The sequence below is a fragment of the Sporobolomyces koalae genome (assembly GCF_050403365.1).
Source record: "Sporobolomyces koalae JCM15063 DNA, S_koalae_JCM15063T_v1_ctg8, whole genome shotgun sequence".
NCBI lineage: Eukaryota > Fungi > Basidiomycota > Microbotryomycetes > Sporidiobolales > Sporidiobolaceae > Sporobolomyces > Sporobolomyces koalae.
In genome coordinates, this window is record NW_027481763.1 from 509,484 (window position 1) to 524,975 (window position 15,492).

Sequence of the window (15,492 nt, forward strand, 5' to 3'; positions counted from 1 at the left end):
GCGTCGATTCGACTCTCAGTGAATTCGCGCGTCCTCTTGCCGCACTCTCACACGACCGACCGCCTCTTTGTGCGATTCGAACGCGTCAAGGATGGCTGGATTCAGGCCAGCAGCGACCGCGGCCAGGCAACGGCATCCTGCGCCCAGTCTCGCGCCACCGCCGTTCAGTCAACAACAACAACAGCGAGAGCATCAAACACCAAAGGACGTCCCATTCGCTTCAAACAGGACAGTCGAAGGCGTACCGGGTAGTATCGGAGGAGACTCGGCCAAGGGAGTGCGACGAATCGGTCAGTTGCCGGCTTGTCACAGCTTGTATCTCACCTCTCGTTCGCTCGCACTGACATGAAGATATTCTGCACTGCAGTTTCACCTGCCAACAAGTCTGTTGTCAGCTCGACGGATCGAGCGAACGACGACGCAAAGTCCCAATCAAACTCGCGCCCGCTTCGTCCTCGTTCGCCTCTCGCTTCGACTACCAACACGCTCGCTTCTTCGTCTTCTGCAGACTCTGGCCCTCGCGCCTCTTCCGCTTCAACCTCCTCGAACCACTTTGTTGCCTCGGCGCACTTCTCTCTCAAAAAGACCTCGACTCCTCGGCCGCGACTCTCCGCATCTCGAAACCCGGTTACTTCGGCTTGTTCAACACCAGGCTCGTCCTCGCGTCGTCCGAGGGCCGTAGTCGAGGTGGTTGTACCCATGAAGCGACCTTCTCCGACGAGTCGCAAGGGTAAAGAGAGGGCGATCGAGGAGGAAACCCCATACGTCACAGCGGTCAAAGCGGAAGCAGAAGAAGAAATCGACGAACTCGACGACGACGATGATGAACCCGCTCCTACCACTCGTTCTCCTACTTTCCATCCCGACCTTGCGCATAACCACGACGAACGTATCATTAAGAAGCCGAGGACGTCCCTCGATTCTGGATATACCGAGGGCGAAGGAGAAGCAGCGTTCGGAGCAGACAAGGAGAACGACCCGTTGCATTCTTCATCTGAAACGCCACTCGAAGGCTTCGATCAAGAGATTCCCGAGAGCGAGAATGGCGATGGGGAGCCGATGGGTTTCGTGGAGCCAGGTGTCACGATGGCCCCAATCGAGCCGAACACAGCGAGGAGCGGCATTGGCGACTCTTGTATCTCCGAGGACGGCGAGGCTCGCAACGAAGCTGTGAGTGTCTCCATTCGCATCGTTCCTGCGATCTCGAAACACTGATCACGTAATCGTTGACTTGCGTTGGTTTGCGATTCGGCAGGAAGTCGCGCTTGTGGAAGGAGACTTGCTCGCGTTCACAAATCGAAGGATCGCGATTCTGCATGGCTTCGTCGAGATTGCGCAAAACGGAGGCGGGAGATCGCGAGACGGGCTCGACGAGAACGAGCTTCGCCATACGCAGTCAGTCTCTCGATTCTGTACGAACTCTGTTGACTCTGACTCTCTCTGAGGAAATTGCGACAGATCATATGTCAATGAGCGCTACGACGAATCTAGGGGTAGGTTGGAAGCTCTCGGGATCGCACCGACTGAACTCCAGATCTGTAAGGAGAAGCAAGTCGGTTGTTTGGAAGAATTGTGCGAAGTGCTACATGCGCCCGAAGGCAGTTTCAGCTCGAATGGGAACGACGTCGGTTTGATCAGGCATACTTTGCAAGTTCTCCTGATTCTTCACACGTCTCGTCGAGATGCTGCGGCTGACAAGAGGGTTTTCTCCACGCTTCCAGGTCCTACCTTGAAAGTCGCATTCCCGTGCTCGAAACGGCGGCAAAGTCGAACCCGAACCGAACCGCCCCTCGTCCTGCGATTCCTCGAATCACTTCCCTCGCTGGGCCTCTGCCAGCGATACACGGATCACCTTCTGCTGTGCCCGGCTCTCGTCCTGTTGGCTACGGTTCACCCTCAGTTTCGCTCAACAGCGCGGGCGTCGCGGCTACGCGATCAGCTCACGGACCATCAGCACCGAAAGCGTCCTCGATCGGCAGCGCTAGCGAGAGTCAGAAGAGCGCGACGATCACGGCTTTACAACAGCGGCAGCAACTCCAAGCGGATCGAACCCCTTCCGGCCGACTCCAACCACCACATGCCACGCCGGGTACTCTAGCCTCGCATCCCACTGCTTCGACCCGCAACATCAATACTCCCACTTTGCACACTTCCGATCAGGTAACGCTCGACGCTTCTTCATCTGATCGCGATCCAGTCAGATCACCTGCCTCGAAGCGACCTCCTCCCAGCGCTGCTCCATCTGGATTCCGCGCCGCCGGAGTCAGCAGCACGAGGCCTCCGCCCACTTCAACGTCACGAGATCCGAGACGACCGCCGTGTCAGCCTCAGCCTGCTCCTGTTGCGCCTCAAGCTTCCCTCGCCTCCCGATCACAGCCTGCAGGTTCCGCTGCTTCGAACAACTCTCGCGGTGGTCGGGTCGAGCTCACCCCCGAGCTCGATGCGCTCATGCACGATATCGACTGGGAGGAAGATTCGGAACAAGACCGTCAGCAGCAGCAGCAGCAGCAGCAGCAATGTCAGCCTCGCCCACAAGCCCGGTCCGACCCCAAGCCTCCACCATCGAATCGGAACGATGTCTTTTCGATCACGATCGAAGACGCGCCGCAGAGAAACCCGCAACCGCCTCCGCGAGAAGCGCACCGTCAGCTCAATTCGGGGACACTTGTCGAACAGCGGCGCGTGCCTTCTGCTGGGCTCAACCAGACAAGCCGTACAGTCTCGACGGCGTCCGATGTCATCATCACTTCGGAAAAGAGTGCATCCGCTGCTGGCGCCGGGACAGCGTCAACTTCCAACACGGCAGCACAGCAGCCGGTTGCCAAGAAGGTTTACCCATGGACATCCGATGTGAACAAAGCGCTGCGACAGCGGTTCGGGTTGACCAAGTTCCGTGCCAATCAAGAAGCTGCCATCAACGCGACTCTTGGAGGTCAAGACGTCTTCGTCCTACTCCCGACTGGAGGCGGCAAATCCTTGTGCTTCCAGCTTCCAGCCGTCATTTCAAGTGGCACGACCAAAGGCGTGACAATTGTGGTTTCACCACTCTTGTCGCTGATTTCTGACCAGACGAGAAGTCTCATCGAGAAAGACATTCCGGTTGTATTCCTCAACTCGACGATGCCCGCTGCCGACAGGAAATTTGCGATCGAATGCCTGCGTTCCGACCCTCCTCAAACTTGTCTCGCCTACGTGACCCCAGAACAAGTCAGTGACCCTCGCGTCCTCGTTGCCTTCCTCGCTCATTCACTGATTACGACTTTGAGCCTTTCGAAAGATTGTCAACAGCGGTCAATTCAGGGGGATTCTCGCGGAACTCCACCGCAAGGGCCAGCTCGCTCGTTTCGTCCTCGACGAGGCCCACTGCATCTCCTCATGGGGTCATGACTTTCGTGCGCTCGCTTCTCCTTCGCGTCAGTCGAATTGTGCCTCCGAGCATCTGAGCTGACGCGGCAGGTCGTGTTGCAGGCCCCGACTACAAACAGATGGGCTCGCTCAAGCGCGACTTCCCCGACATTCCGCTCATCGCTCTCACCGCAACTGCCAATTCTCGGGTCAAGACGGACGTCATGGCGAACCTCGTCATGAAAGATCCGCTCGTCCTGACTCAGTCGTTCAATCGCGCGAACCTGCGTTATCACGTCAAGCCAAAATGCAAGAACTTTTTGAAAGACATGGCCGACTTTATCAAGACGAATCACCGAGGCGAGTGCGGGATCATCTACTGTTCGAGCAAGAAGCAGTGCGAGGACACGGCGGCGAAGTTGAGGTCAGACTTTAGGATCCCTGCGCAGCACTATCACGCTGTGCGCTTCCGATCCTTCGCATCTGTTCTCCTGATCGATTACTGAAGGTTGTCGTTGCGACGAAACAGGGCATGGACAAGAACGACCGTATCCGAGTGCAGGAACAATGGCAGGCAGGCAAGGTCCACGTCATCTGCGCCACTATCGCGTGAGTCCCGCTTTCCTCTCTATGTAACCCCAGTGCTGTAACTGATCTCATCATCATCGACAGCTTTGGTATGGGAATCGACAAAGCTGATGTGCGCTTCGTGATTCATCACTCGCTCTCTCAATCCCTCGAGGCATACTATCAAGTACGTCTGTTCTTGTTCCAACGAGAAAGCACAATCACTGATGCTTGCGCCACAAAACAGGAAACGGGCAGAGCTGGCCGAGACGGCATGAACTCGGTCTGCGTGCTGTATTACTCATACGGCGACACGAAACTCCTCATGCGCCTGATCGACGAAGGAGAAGGCACGCCCGAACAGAAAGAACACAATCGAGCGAACCTGCGTCGAGTGGTCCAATACTGCATGAACGAAACCGACTGTCGCCGATCTCAAGTGTTGGGATACTTTGGCGAACAGTTCCCGAAGGAACAGTGTCACAAGACTTGCGACAATTGCATGACTCCCAAGAACGTCGATTACAAGAACGTGTCGGACCTCGCAACGGATGCAGTCAGGCTCGTCAGCTTGATCGAGAGGGACAAGGGAGTAACGATGCTTTACGCAATCGATGTCTTCCGCGGAAGCAAGAGCCAGAAAGTGAGTCAGCTCTCGGTGAATGACACCGCATAAAGAAGTTCACGTCTGATCATTTCTTCCTCAGATCGTCTCGAGCGGACACGACCAACTCGAGCACGCCGGGAAAGGATCCAACATCGATCGAGGCGATTGCGAGCGACTCTTCCAGCTGCTGTTCTCCGAGCAAATCCTTGGAGAACGCTACGAACGCAACAGCCTTGGCTTCACGAACGCCTACATCGTCCTCGGGCCTCGTGCGCGCACGTTCCTCGCTGGTCGCATTCCGCTGCAGATGGGATTTGTTGGTAAAGACAACAAGGGCAAGAAGGCGAAGCCAACAAAGGCTGCCAAGCCTGTCAATGAGTCGTACGAGCATGACGAGTACGAAGGAGAATATGTCGACGAGCTGTACGATGAGGAGACCGGAATCTACGAGGAAGATCCGGACGGCGATTGGGATGAGTGGGGGCGCCGAGTGGTTCACACGAAATCGGGAGAGAGCCACACTCGAAACCCACCTGCAGAGCGATCGATTGGGACATCAGCCACGAGCGCTCCCAAAAGCGGACGACAAGACTCGAGCGGACTCCTTGCTCACTTTTTCGAGTTCCGTGATACGGTGAGCTTACTGATACAGATTATCTCTTTCTTCTGCTTCTGCTAATTTTGCCTCTCACGCCTCCACTCTAGACCGCCACCGAGCAGGGAATCTCTGACCCAGCAAAGATCATCTCCGATTCAGCTTTACAGGTGAGCCAGGAGACGCACAAGATTGCAGACATTGGACTGACCGCGCCCGACCTGTACAGCTGATCGCGAATCACTGCCCCCGGACCGTGTCCGAATTTGTCGCGTAAGTTTGCTCTGCTCAATCTCAAATGGCTACGCAACGTGCTGAGGAACTTTTGGCATGTCACAGTATCAAAGGTTTGAGTCCAACCGACTGCGATTGGTGGAGCGACCATGGAGGTAAAGCCCTATGTGTTTCCAGCGCTCCTTCCGGTGCGACTTCGACAGCGTCGACCAATTCGACTATTCAAGCTAGACCTGCGTCGAAAACAGGTGCTCCCAAATCGAAGGCTGTATCGACGAACCGACGCACATCTGCAGCCAACAATGCGGCTGCCGCTGCCGAAGCGTGAGTTTCTCTGTTCCCCTCTGGCGATTGAGGCGCCGACCGGCTAACGCATAATCCGGCTCTTAGGCGATCCTCCGTCAGCAAACCGAAAGCGGCTCCTCGCAAGGCCCAAGCAAAGTCTACCGCGTCGAAGACGCCCAACGCGCCAGCCGCTGCCAAGCAGCTTCAACTTGAGGGCTTCCGGTACAAAGCGCCAGCAAAAGGTTCCGGTCCCAAGGGCTCAGGAGGCGGCATCATGGCAATGCCCCTACCGAAAAAGCGATGATATGAGGAACTCTCTGTGCATTTTTGTTCGCTCTTTTGTTTTTGTACTTCTTTTGCTTGACCCCTTCTTCGCTTTTCCTGCCTACCTCGTTTTTGCTCCCTTTGCATCTCTCTTTTTGTTAGTAGCTGTAGTCTCTCTGCAGTCACTCGCACCCTCTGCGACTATGGAAATGGCGCTTAATGTTCGGCTCGTGAGACTGATCCCGGCCACACAAACGTGTGTTGGGGAGCTCACAGCTGTTGCGCGCTTTCAACGGTTTCACCTGGCCGAGGGAAATGTTGTGACCGAATTGTCCTTCCTCCGCCTTTCGACTACTCACGGTCTCGAGACAGTTCTTACTAGAGAGTCAGAACACGCTCAGACCACCTGTTTGTTTTGCTCCGCGGGAGTTCCGCGTCATCTCGCTTGCGGGTTTTTTCGTCGGACCCCTTCGAAGTGTGAGACTTTAGGTCAGCTGGACAGTTCGCACCTACCTCTTCTGTTTATCGCTTCCCGGGTGGGGTGGATTAGAGTGTGCAAATGTTTGCTTCATGGCTTTTCCTTTCACGGTGCACCTCTCGTTTCGTTTACCACCCATGACTTGGTTCAGCTGGATCCGAATCCATAAGCTTCGTTCCTCCGACGTCATGACCGAAGTCGAGGAAGAGCACGAGGACATCACGTCCACGATGACTGTGCGCGACAACCTTGCTGTTTCGACGCGTTTTTGCCATCTGACGCGTCTATGTAACTAAGATTCATGACGACGGGAGCGACCGCATACCTTTTCCTCGACTCGCCGCGCCGGCGAACCAGCATCGCACGCCGAGACTGTCGCGTTCGCGCTCGACGCTGCTTCGCGTCTCGTCCTTTCTCAGCACTCGCTCTCATAGGCATTCGAGGAATCCACTTTGCACCAACACGAGTCGTACATCGAAGCGTACGAGCGGAGCTACCCTTTCGATTTCGACGTCGCCCCCGCTGGCTTCTCGATGTTCGATTGGCCAAAAGCAGCTCAAGCGTTTCATTTCATATCCGGTCTTGCAATCCTCGAGTTCTCCCGTCTCGCCATCATCGTCTTCATCGGAAGAAAGCTGGGGCATGAGGTCAGCCGGACCGACGAAGAGGAGCGTCTCGCTTCAAAGAGGCGGATCGATTTATGGTCTTGAAGAGATCTTGGGCCTCTCGCTGTGCCCTCCCCACCTGTTCCCCGAAGACCCTCAGGATATCTCACACTTCTCGTCGCCTACCCATTCGAATCGGGCATCATCGTTTTCTAGCGACGACGAAAATGACGACGCTTCCGTTTCGCTTTCCATGTTCGACGATGACGACGGTCTGTGCTTCCGTCCACCCAGTCGTCTTTCGACGGACTACTACCCTCACCAGCCCACCGTGTATTCAACGCCGTGTGAGTCTCCGGTCAGGTCGAGAACACAAACGTTGAGAACAATGAATTCAATCCCTGCGCTCATCAATCCGGTTCAAGAAGAGGAGGAGGTCGACTTGGAGGCCGACATAGGAGGGTTCTCGTTCGCTCCCACTACGGTTCAAGCGAGCTTAGCGAATGACTCCCCTCACATTCGCGGGATTCCTCCGTATGGTCCCTTTTCAAGTCCGATTCGCCCACGGGCGCATTCGGCTCCCTTGGAAACGTCGATGTTCTCGAGGAACTCGGGTAGTTGGCTATCGAATGCGTCTCCCTCTCTACGCCGCCCCTGAACTTCCTATCCATTCTGCCGACTCCGCGAAAATGCATCCCCATAGAATTAGTTCTGTTCTTGCTCAGTGACCTTTGCCTTCTTCTGCTCGATCTCGTTCTCTTTTGTTGCCTCTCGCTTTTTCCACGCTGTCATCCGTTGTTCTGTCGAGACTGGGATTCAGATGAATGCCTTCTCTCCTCTCTTTCTTTGCGTAGTTAGTTACCCTGGTCCCAGGGGGTCCCTTCTTGTTGCCGTAAATAGTTTATTTGTTCTCCAATACGATTTTCCCAATCAGGATCGTGACCCAATCAGAGAATATCTACTGCTCATTCTTCCTTCATGTCGTGATCCTTGTCCTGTCGCGGTTCGTCCTTTGCCTTCTCGCTATCGGCGATCCGTTGAACTTCGTCGACAAATTCTTCGACCCCTTGTTCACCCGTCTGCATGCCCAAACTTCTCAACACGGGACCCGTCGCTCCCGTTCTCAACGCTCGGTCGAAACTGCTCGTCGCGCGTTTGAATTCGGGGGAAGTCACAGTTCGTACGAGACTCGAGCGCTGTTCTTCTGGAGTCGAGATGGGGAGGGAAGACGAGGTCGGAAGGAACGAAGAGAGATGGGCGAGAGATGCAGGCGGTAGGGATTCGAGAAGGGAAGTGAGGGCCGAGGTCGGGAGGACATCGGGGAGGGTGTACTCTGCTCGATGAATGATCACAGAGTCAGGCTCAACCGTCTTTAGGGAGAGAACAAGAATGGAGAGCTGTTTACCTGGTTGTCCACCACCACCTGCTTGTCTCGCTCCCCTCAACGCGCTCTGCAACGCTTCGAGATCTCCTCCCGAATTTGTTGCTTTCGAACTCGATCCAGCCGCAGAAGACGAAGAAGCAGACCGGAATGCAGACAGGATCGATTCAAGTTGAAGTGCCTGTTGACCCGACACGGGCGGAGGTCCCCCTCGAACAGCACCGGTAGCAGCAGGAGCGGCCGACGTGCTCGGTGTACTAAAGGGAGAAGCAGGGATTCAGCTTCGGATCTCTTCACGGCTATCTCTCGCATCGAAAGGGAGGATCAACCATTGCGATTGCGATACATAAACGGGAGACGGAGGACGGGGGTATTCAAAAGGGGAGAGGGCACAGGTACAACACTCGAACGAAATGGGGGATGAGGGTGGACGGGGGGGTTTCTGGCGGTCGACTCACGCCTCTACTTGCATCTCACCCTCTCCTGCGCCACTGTGCTCGTCCTCATCGCCGCCGATCAACTCGTTGACGCGTTTCCCTCGCTCTTCAAACTCTTGCTCGGACAAATTCGCGTCCTGGTGCCAGAAGAAGTGTCTCGCAGAGGACGAGTTGAACTTGAGGACCGAGACGCGCGAGGGCTTGTGGGCAACCTTGAACGAAGCGTCGCCCGGGAAGATGATGAGGTCCTCGACAATCTGGGACGTCGTCAGGTCCTTGTAGTAGAAGTGCAGCAATCCGTCCTCCTCCTCGAGGTAGATCAAGCTGTCGAGCCGAGAGCGAGGTTAGGATTCCGAGAATGACGAACGCGCGGAATGACTTGCGACTGACCCGCGATCTGGTTGAGACACGACCTGGTTCGTCTCGCCTTCACGGAACGAGCGTCCTGCCTTGAACTGAAGGAGCGGAGCCATGGCGATACCGTGCGAAGGGGTTGGAGGGAGAGCAAGAGAAGGCGGCAACCGCTCCGACACTGATCTCATCACTCTAGACGGCTGCCTCTTCGACTCTCGCTTTGAGTCCAAGCCGCACCTGGAGCTGCCGTCGGTGGGGCCTCCGGCTTGCTCTCGGCTACGAGCGTGAGAGGTCGACAGGCAGCGCGGTCGTCTCGTTTAATGGCCAAACTCAACAACGCTCTCCGGTTCGACACCACGTTTGGTCCAGCCCCAAGCGTAGTTGCGAGGTACTCGAAAGCAGTGCGTTCTGCGTTTGCTTCGGACATCTGTGCCCGAATCGCTTATAAAGTTCAGTCCTTCAACAGGAAGGGTTCGTGAGATTCTGCAGGTCGTACCAGTGGACCCAAGGTTACGATGTAGCCGTCGTACCCGAGTCGAGCCCAGCGAGCCCTATCGCACGACTCACAATACAGTGTTCCACCCATGAGTAGGTTCCTTCTGTCCCCCCTCTCTCCGCTTCCGTCTTGTAGACTCATGCGGCTTTTTGTACGTCCGCCAGCACGTGCTCGTTCTCAGTCTCGATCGTACGCCACTTGTTTGACAGCGAGGACGACCACCCGACGATCCGAGGCAAGTGGGGGTACAGGGTGTCGGGCTCGAACCGGACTGTCGACTCGCTCCCGTTCCAACCCGTGCACAATCACGAACCTCCGTACGAGCCCCTCGATGTCGATGCAGAGAACGCGAGGAGGGCGCAATTGAGCAAGGATGATCACACCCTCAATCACCCGCCGCTCGTCGCGAGGCAACGCATTGCCCCGCCATCTATGAAGGCAGAGGTCGACAGAGATTCGGACAAGAAACGCAAGCGAATTCAATCGACCGAGGGAGAACGCTCTGATGGACAGGTTCGAACCTGGATCCGAGACGTCGAGACTTCGAGAAACTCGAACGATTCCGCCTCGTCCAAGGCACCACAACTGTCGCTGACCAATCGACAAACGCCTACGTCTCTCTCTCCGAAACCCGACGCCGCTCCGACAACCCGCGTATCTTCTTCCGCCTCGGTTCCTCCCCCTTCGATAGCCCCAGGGAGAGCAGGTTCGACTTTGTGTCAAACCCCGCTCGCCAAGTTCCTACTCGACATTTCGCCCAGTTTCGAAACGTACTTGCCCTTGTTCCCCAAGAACGGCTACCCGCTCGAAACGACGGGTGCCGGACTGCTCGACATCTTCTTTCCACCCGGCGATCCTATCCCTTCGCAGGATCGAATAGGACTTGACGAAGAGGAAGACTCGATCGACGATCTCGACAAGAATCACGAGATTTGCAAGCTGCTTGAAGATGTGCGAGGGCTCCCTCCCTTCCTAATCATTGTCGCGCTCGACGGGATCAAGAAAGCACAACGTCGTAGAATCGAAGCGAGGCGGCAAGCAGCAACTAGCGACGGTGCTGGTATTGCGGGAACAGAGGAAGGAGTGATCGATCCGAGGATTGCGGTCGGGTTAAAGAAGCGCCAGATGGAGAACTTTGTCCGGCAAAAAATTCGTGAGGGCGAGCAACAACAGGTTGTTCGTCCATGACAGAGAGATTGATCGAATGCCGGGATATATCGGATTCAAGTCTAGGTTTTCCAGAGACGAGGAGTCTCTTTGCGGTTTTCCGTCACATGTTGTTGTACAGTTTTCAGTACACTGTTGGGTTGCAGGACATCCAATTACTCAGTAGAACTAATTTTCTGACCCCAAAGAGAGCACGCCAGATCGATTCCGTCAGAGAGTACTGTCAAGATGCTCAGGGAACCAAAAGCGCGAAACGATGATTGCAGAGAGTTAATAATACACACAACACATTGTGCAACTCCGCCTACATGCGACACCTGAGGAAGTAGACCGGGTCTCAATCACCTTCATGCTTCACCTGAACCCTTCGCAGCTTTTTTAAGCAACTTGCGCTCCTCTTTTTCGGCTCTTCTCAGAGCAGCTTTTGATTCCTCATATGCTCGCTCCTCTGCCTCTTCCGCTGTCATTTCCGTGACATTCGTCGTAGCTATTGACGTCGTCTGAGAAGCGAGTTTCTTGGCAGCTTTGCGATCAGCCTTCGAGATTGCCGGCGATGGCGAAGAGGACGAGGACGCAGACTCTGCAGGAGTGGTGGTGGTCGTGATTGTCGTAGATTCTTGGATGACTGTAACCGTCTCTTCTTGTTTCCGTTTGCCCTTCTCCAGCCGTTTCTGCTCCTTCTTGGCCCGCTTCTCTGCCTTTCTCCGCTTCTTCTCTTCTTTCTCTTCCTTGGTCTTCTTCTTTTTCTGTGTGACGTTCTCCTTGCCTTGTCCTTCGTCTTCGGATGAACTGCTGTCTTCCTCGTCCCTACTTCGTTTCCGTTTCTTCGTGTCTTTCGCATCCTCTCCGTCGTCTTGTTCGTCCTCTTCAACGGTACCGCTCAATTTTGTGCCGCGCATAAAGCCACTGTACAATTGGCGTTTCGCCATTTCGAGCTTTGCGACAGCCATCGCGTCCAGGTTGAGTCCTCCCGAGGTCTTCTTCATCGAATCGTATGCAGTAGATTGTGCCGGTGGTGGTCGATGGGACAGGATGCCGGTTGAAGTTCTGAGCTGCTGGTCGTTCTGTACATCAAGGTTTCAGGGAAGAATTCGTCAGGCGAGGACAGATCCAGGAGCGAAGGAGAGAGAAATACCTTTGAACCTCCGACTTTGCCTGCTACGGAACTAAACACCATCTCCCACCATGGGAATGCCGTATCCCGATCTCGACCAACACCCGACAGCGTCTTCTTCTGAGCTACCGTGACGGGTTTCGCACGACCTTTCGGATCGTTGTTGAGTGAAGAACCGGGTCCACCCCATCCCAACCCTCGCAGGTACGTCGCTGAATCGAACGTCTTGGTCATGCCTGCTCTAGCGCTGCTCGTCTGTGACGTCGAGAGGGAGGCGAGAAAGGATTGGTAGCCAACTTGATCAGGAAAATTATTCGACTTTGCAAGTTTCACTGTTTCAGTCAGATCCGGACCCCTGACTATATCGTACATGTCGCGACCTCACTCGAGCTCGGTGGACGCGGACAACGCCTGGGGCAAACCAGTCACGCCTACGTCAGAGCCGGCCACACTGGAAAGGGAAACGTTCGACGCGTCGGACGTCGTCGAGAAGGAGCGTCTCGTCAGGTACGTCCGGTCCTTGGTCTACTGAGGCGAAACCGAGGATGCTGAGAACGAGTACGTGTATAGGGATATCCTTTCAAAGCAGGATGGTCTGCGTGGTCGGTCATCAGCAGGAACCCCACCGCGCCTCTGCTACTAGCTCACACGTCACGCACTGGTTCCCTGTTTCGTACAGCCTTGTTACAGAGAGTCTCCGAGGTACAGGGCGAAGCGACGAAACTCAAGTCCGACAACGAGACCCTACAGACGTGTACGTTGCACTCGAGTCTGCTTCTCCACTCGAACACCCGCGAACTGCCCTGACCACGAAAACCATTGCTCCTCTAGACATTGACAATCTGACACGCAACAAGTACGTCATGACACTCTTGCCAGCCAAGTCGGCGACTTTGAGCTGATTTTTGTGTGCTCACTCCCTCTCCAGCGCCATGGCAGGAGCACGTTGAGGCAAAAGTGTACGGCTTCGACTCCATACCCTTCTCGCAGTATACGTATACCACGATTTTCATGAGTCAGTCAATTGTTGTAAAAGCATATTTCGCTCGCCAAGATCCAATCCGGTCAAGAGAGCCGTGACGCGCGGCGGCGCAAATACAGTTGCATAGGCGCAGATGGGACATGACGGCAGAAGAACTAAGAACAGACATGATCACACATACGGAGGCAAGATGATACGCACATACAGCAGCTATTCACCGGAGGACAGTCCTCTTCAAATCCTATGCTCGACTTGAGGAGCAAAGTGAGTCGCATGGACGGGTGTTTGAGACCCATCGTCTTGTCCTTCTTTCTCGTTTGCAAAATATTCGAGGTCCTTCTCCATATATGAGTGCGGACTGTACGTGCCCGAGTTGATCTCGGCATCCGTAACGACTGTCTGGCTGCGCAAGTGAAACGGTGTGTCAGCGGCTACGAACCTGGCTGGGAATCGATCGCGTGAAAGGAATTGGCGTACTGGGTAACGACCTGGATCCCGGCACCGAGCGACTTGATGCCGTTCCCTCGTCGAGTAGCAGGTGCGACTTTGTCCCGACCTTCACAGTCTTCAAGGCCGAATCCGAGGGCCGTGCGCATGTCGCGCTTGTTGTTGCCGCCCCCTCCGATCGTTTTCGTCGTCGTCGAGTGTACGCCGAGACTCACGAGCCCATGAGACTCTCCGTGACCATTCGATCCCTGGAGCAAACGACGTTCGAGTTCGACGCGAGCATTCAGCGAGACCAGGAACGAATTGAAGTAGAACTTCGAATGGAGAACCCGAACCAGATCAGTTCAGGCTCACACACGACATATGCAGGGTCTCAGACGTACCTTGGCGATACAGAGGTTTGCAGCGATGAACCAATGACCTGCGTGAGTCCACCAAAGAATGGCTGACAAAAGACCGATAAGCAAGGTCAGGAAGTTTGTGCTGACGAGCAACTCGATCATCTTGTTCAAGACGCTGTGATAACTCGAACCATCAGCGGCATTCTTGCTGTCGCAGCGGCAAAGGTCAAGCTCACGAGTTGGTGTTGTGTAGTCCTCCAGTTTTGCTCTTTGCGAGATAGTACACGAGCGAGCCGGTGATAACCGCATCCGCAAGCCCAGCACTGTAGCAAGTGCGGGCATTGATCAGCTCATCAAGTGGTAATCAATATCGCACGTCAAGGTGAGCCGTACAGTGCCAGCCATCTGTTTCATGCCATGAATCACAAATCAAGTCAGATCTCCCTTTGAGTAAGCGAGTGAGAATGAGCGATTCGTGAACGAGTGCTTACACCGAGATTCCCCAGTCGTTGAATCCGTGGAATTTGTCAAAGTATTTCTTTGTGAAGACGACGGTTGCGGCAGTCAGGGCCATGCCGAGGGATCCGAACGAAAGGATGACGATAATGATCGGGACGACGATTTTGCGTTTGCTGACAATGTAGACCCGGTAAGCGTAGAAGAAGCGGATCACAAGCGCCATGACCCCGAGTTGAATTTGACAAGCCTGTGACGTCGGGCAACCGAGGCGCAATATAGTGAGCTCGAAGTTACCCATTGCGATAGAAACCAAAGTAACCTACACCGTAGGACCACGGGCTCATTGCGAGGTTTTCGATATCACCATATTCAGAGACGCACTGTAGGCGCGGAAGGCAAAGACTGTAAGAATGATCTCCGAAGAGCAGCCTGATCGGGACCGCTCGTCCAACTCAGCTTACCCAGCCCCATATGCTCCATCTGAGCGAGGGAAACAGACGTGAGCTCTAAAACACCAAAGTAGCGCGTACACGCGACCGCGGTGAGAGTCGAGCTTACACTGCAAGCGCGGTGTGACTCAAGTCAAGTGCCCACAAGCCATACACCAGCGATTTGTAGAGCTTGCGGTCGTTGGGGAAGTTGAGGTGATACTGCACGACTTGGGTCGAGGTGATGCCGCTCAGGAAACAGGCCAAGACTAGCGTAACCAGCGATAATTGTCAGACGAGGAAAGTATACGTTCGAGCGTAAAGGAGCTAACCCGAGCCAATAAGGAATGGCCCTATCAAACCCGCTGTAGCTCATTGATACCAGAAGGGGGAAAAGCAAGCAAATGGCGATCAAAGTCAGTCTCGGAAAGTCGACTTAATGAACCGAGGGACCGCGGCACGAACCAATGATGTCGCTCATATTGTCGCTCATATTGTTTCTTGTCTGAGGTTGAGAAAAAAAGTGCTAGAGAAGGAGTGCTTGGGAAGAAAGATGAAAAAAGGAGCAGACAATGAGCTCGTCGACGAAGTTCGAGATGGCAAGCAAGAGGTTCCGATTTGAAGCCTTTGTTCGAGGTGCTTCTCCAGTGATTGTTGTTCCTGCACGAGCTTGGAGCTGCAGCTGGGTAATCTCTTGCTTCCGGCTTCATCGAAGTTACCATTGCTCGGACCGCTTCCCCTTCTTGTCCACTCCCGACAACTCACGCATGATGCCGCACGTACCGTTCAGAACGCCCTGCGAGAGGTTGGGACAATGGAGAGCGCGACGCCAACAGTCCGTGCGCGATGAAAAAGGGAAACTCTCATTCGTGGCGGTCCGTTCTCTCGTAGGGCGCAACTTGAACG

The 15,492-nt window shown here is 54.8% G+C and overlaps 6 protein-coding genes across 6 annotated transcripts; 3 read left to right on the forward strand and 3 right to left on the reverse strand.

Moving 5' to 3' along the window:
- Positions 1-91: 91 nt before the first annotated feature.
- On the forward strand, positions 92-5,937 carry JCM15063_004817 (uncharacterized protein; the record flags this gene model as incomplete). The annotated part of the gene is made up of 15 exons (XM_076677477.1): positions 92-290; positions 368-1,170; positions 1,256-1,395; positions 1,459-1,647; positions 1,722-3,207; positions 3,278-3,392; positions 3,469-3,806; positions 3,875-3,954; positions 4,018-4,099; positions 4,160-4,555; positions 4,620-5,153; positions 5,225-5,284; positions 5,344-5,387; positions 5,454-5,672; positions 5,739-5,937. The coding sequence occupies 15 exons, from the start codon at positions 92-94 to the stop codon at positions 5,935-5,937; spliced, it is 4,884 nt and encodes a 1,627-aa protein (XP_076535563.1).
- Positions 5,938-7,945: 2,008 nt separating this feature from the next.
- JCM15063_004818 (uncharacterized protein) lies at positions 7,946-9,271 on the reverse strand (the record flags this gene model as incomplete). The annotated part of the gene is made up of 4 exons (XM_076677478.1): positions 7,946-8,313; positions 8,386-8,618; positions 8,820-9,122; positions 9,189-9,271. 4 exons carry the CDS (start codon positions 9,269-9,271, stop codon positions 7,946-7,948), a joined length of 987 nt encoding a protein of 328 aa, XP_076535564.1.
- A 201-nt stretch (positions 9,272-9,472) lies between these two features.
- On the forward strand, positions 9,473-10,836 carry JCM15063_004819 (uncharacterized protein; the record flags this gene model as incomplete). The annotated part of the gene is made up of 3 exons (XM_076677479.1): positions 9,473-9,553; positions 9,619-9,740; positions 9,813-10,836. 3 exons carry the CDS (start codon positions 9,473-9,475, stop codon positions 10,834-10,836), a joined length of 1,227 nt encoding a protein of 408 aa, XP_076535565.1.
- A 326-nt stretch (positions 10,837-11,162) lies between these two features.
- Positions 11,163-12,163, reverse strand: JCM15063_004820 (uncharacterized protein; the record flags this gene model as incomplete). The annotated part of the gene is made up of 2 exons (XM_076677480.1): positions 11,163-11,879; positions 11,951-12,163. The coding sequence occupies 2 exons, from the start codon at positions 12,161-12,163 to the stop codon at positions 11,163-11,165; spliced, it is 930 nt and encodes a 309-aa protein (XP_076535566.1).
- A 136-nt stretch (positions 12,164-12,299) lies between these two features.
- SLO1 (Slo1p) lies at positions 12,300-12,831 on the forward strand (the record flags this gene model as incomplete). Its single annotated transcript, XM_076677481.1, has 4 exons — positions 12,300-12,436; positions 12,500-12,531; positions 12,609-12,683; positions 12,761-12,831. 4 exons carry the CDS (start codon positions 12,300-12,302, stop codon positions 12,829-12,831), a joined length of 315 nt encoding a protein of 104 aa, XP_076535567.1.
- Positions 12,832-13,145: 314 nt separating this feature from the next.
- On the reverse strand, positions 13,146-15,079 carry JCM15063_004822 (DUF6534 domain-containing protein; the record flags this gene model as incomplete). Its single annotated transcript, XM_076677482.1, has 11 exons — positions 13,146-13,314; positions 13,389-13,672; positions 13,742-13,874; positions 13,936-14,022; positions 14,093-14,104; positions 14,191-14,405; positions 14,482-14,538; positions 14,620-14,638; positions 14,717-14,855; positions 14,919-14,951; positions 15,052-15,079. 11 exons carry the CDS (start codon positions 15,077-15,079, stop codon positions 13,146-13,148), a joined length of 1,176 nt encoding a protein of 391 aa, XP_076535568.1.
- Between the last annotated feature and the right edge of the window lie 413 nt (positions 15,080-15,492).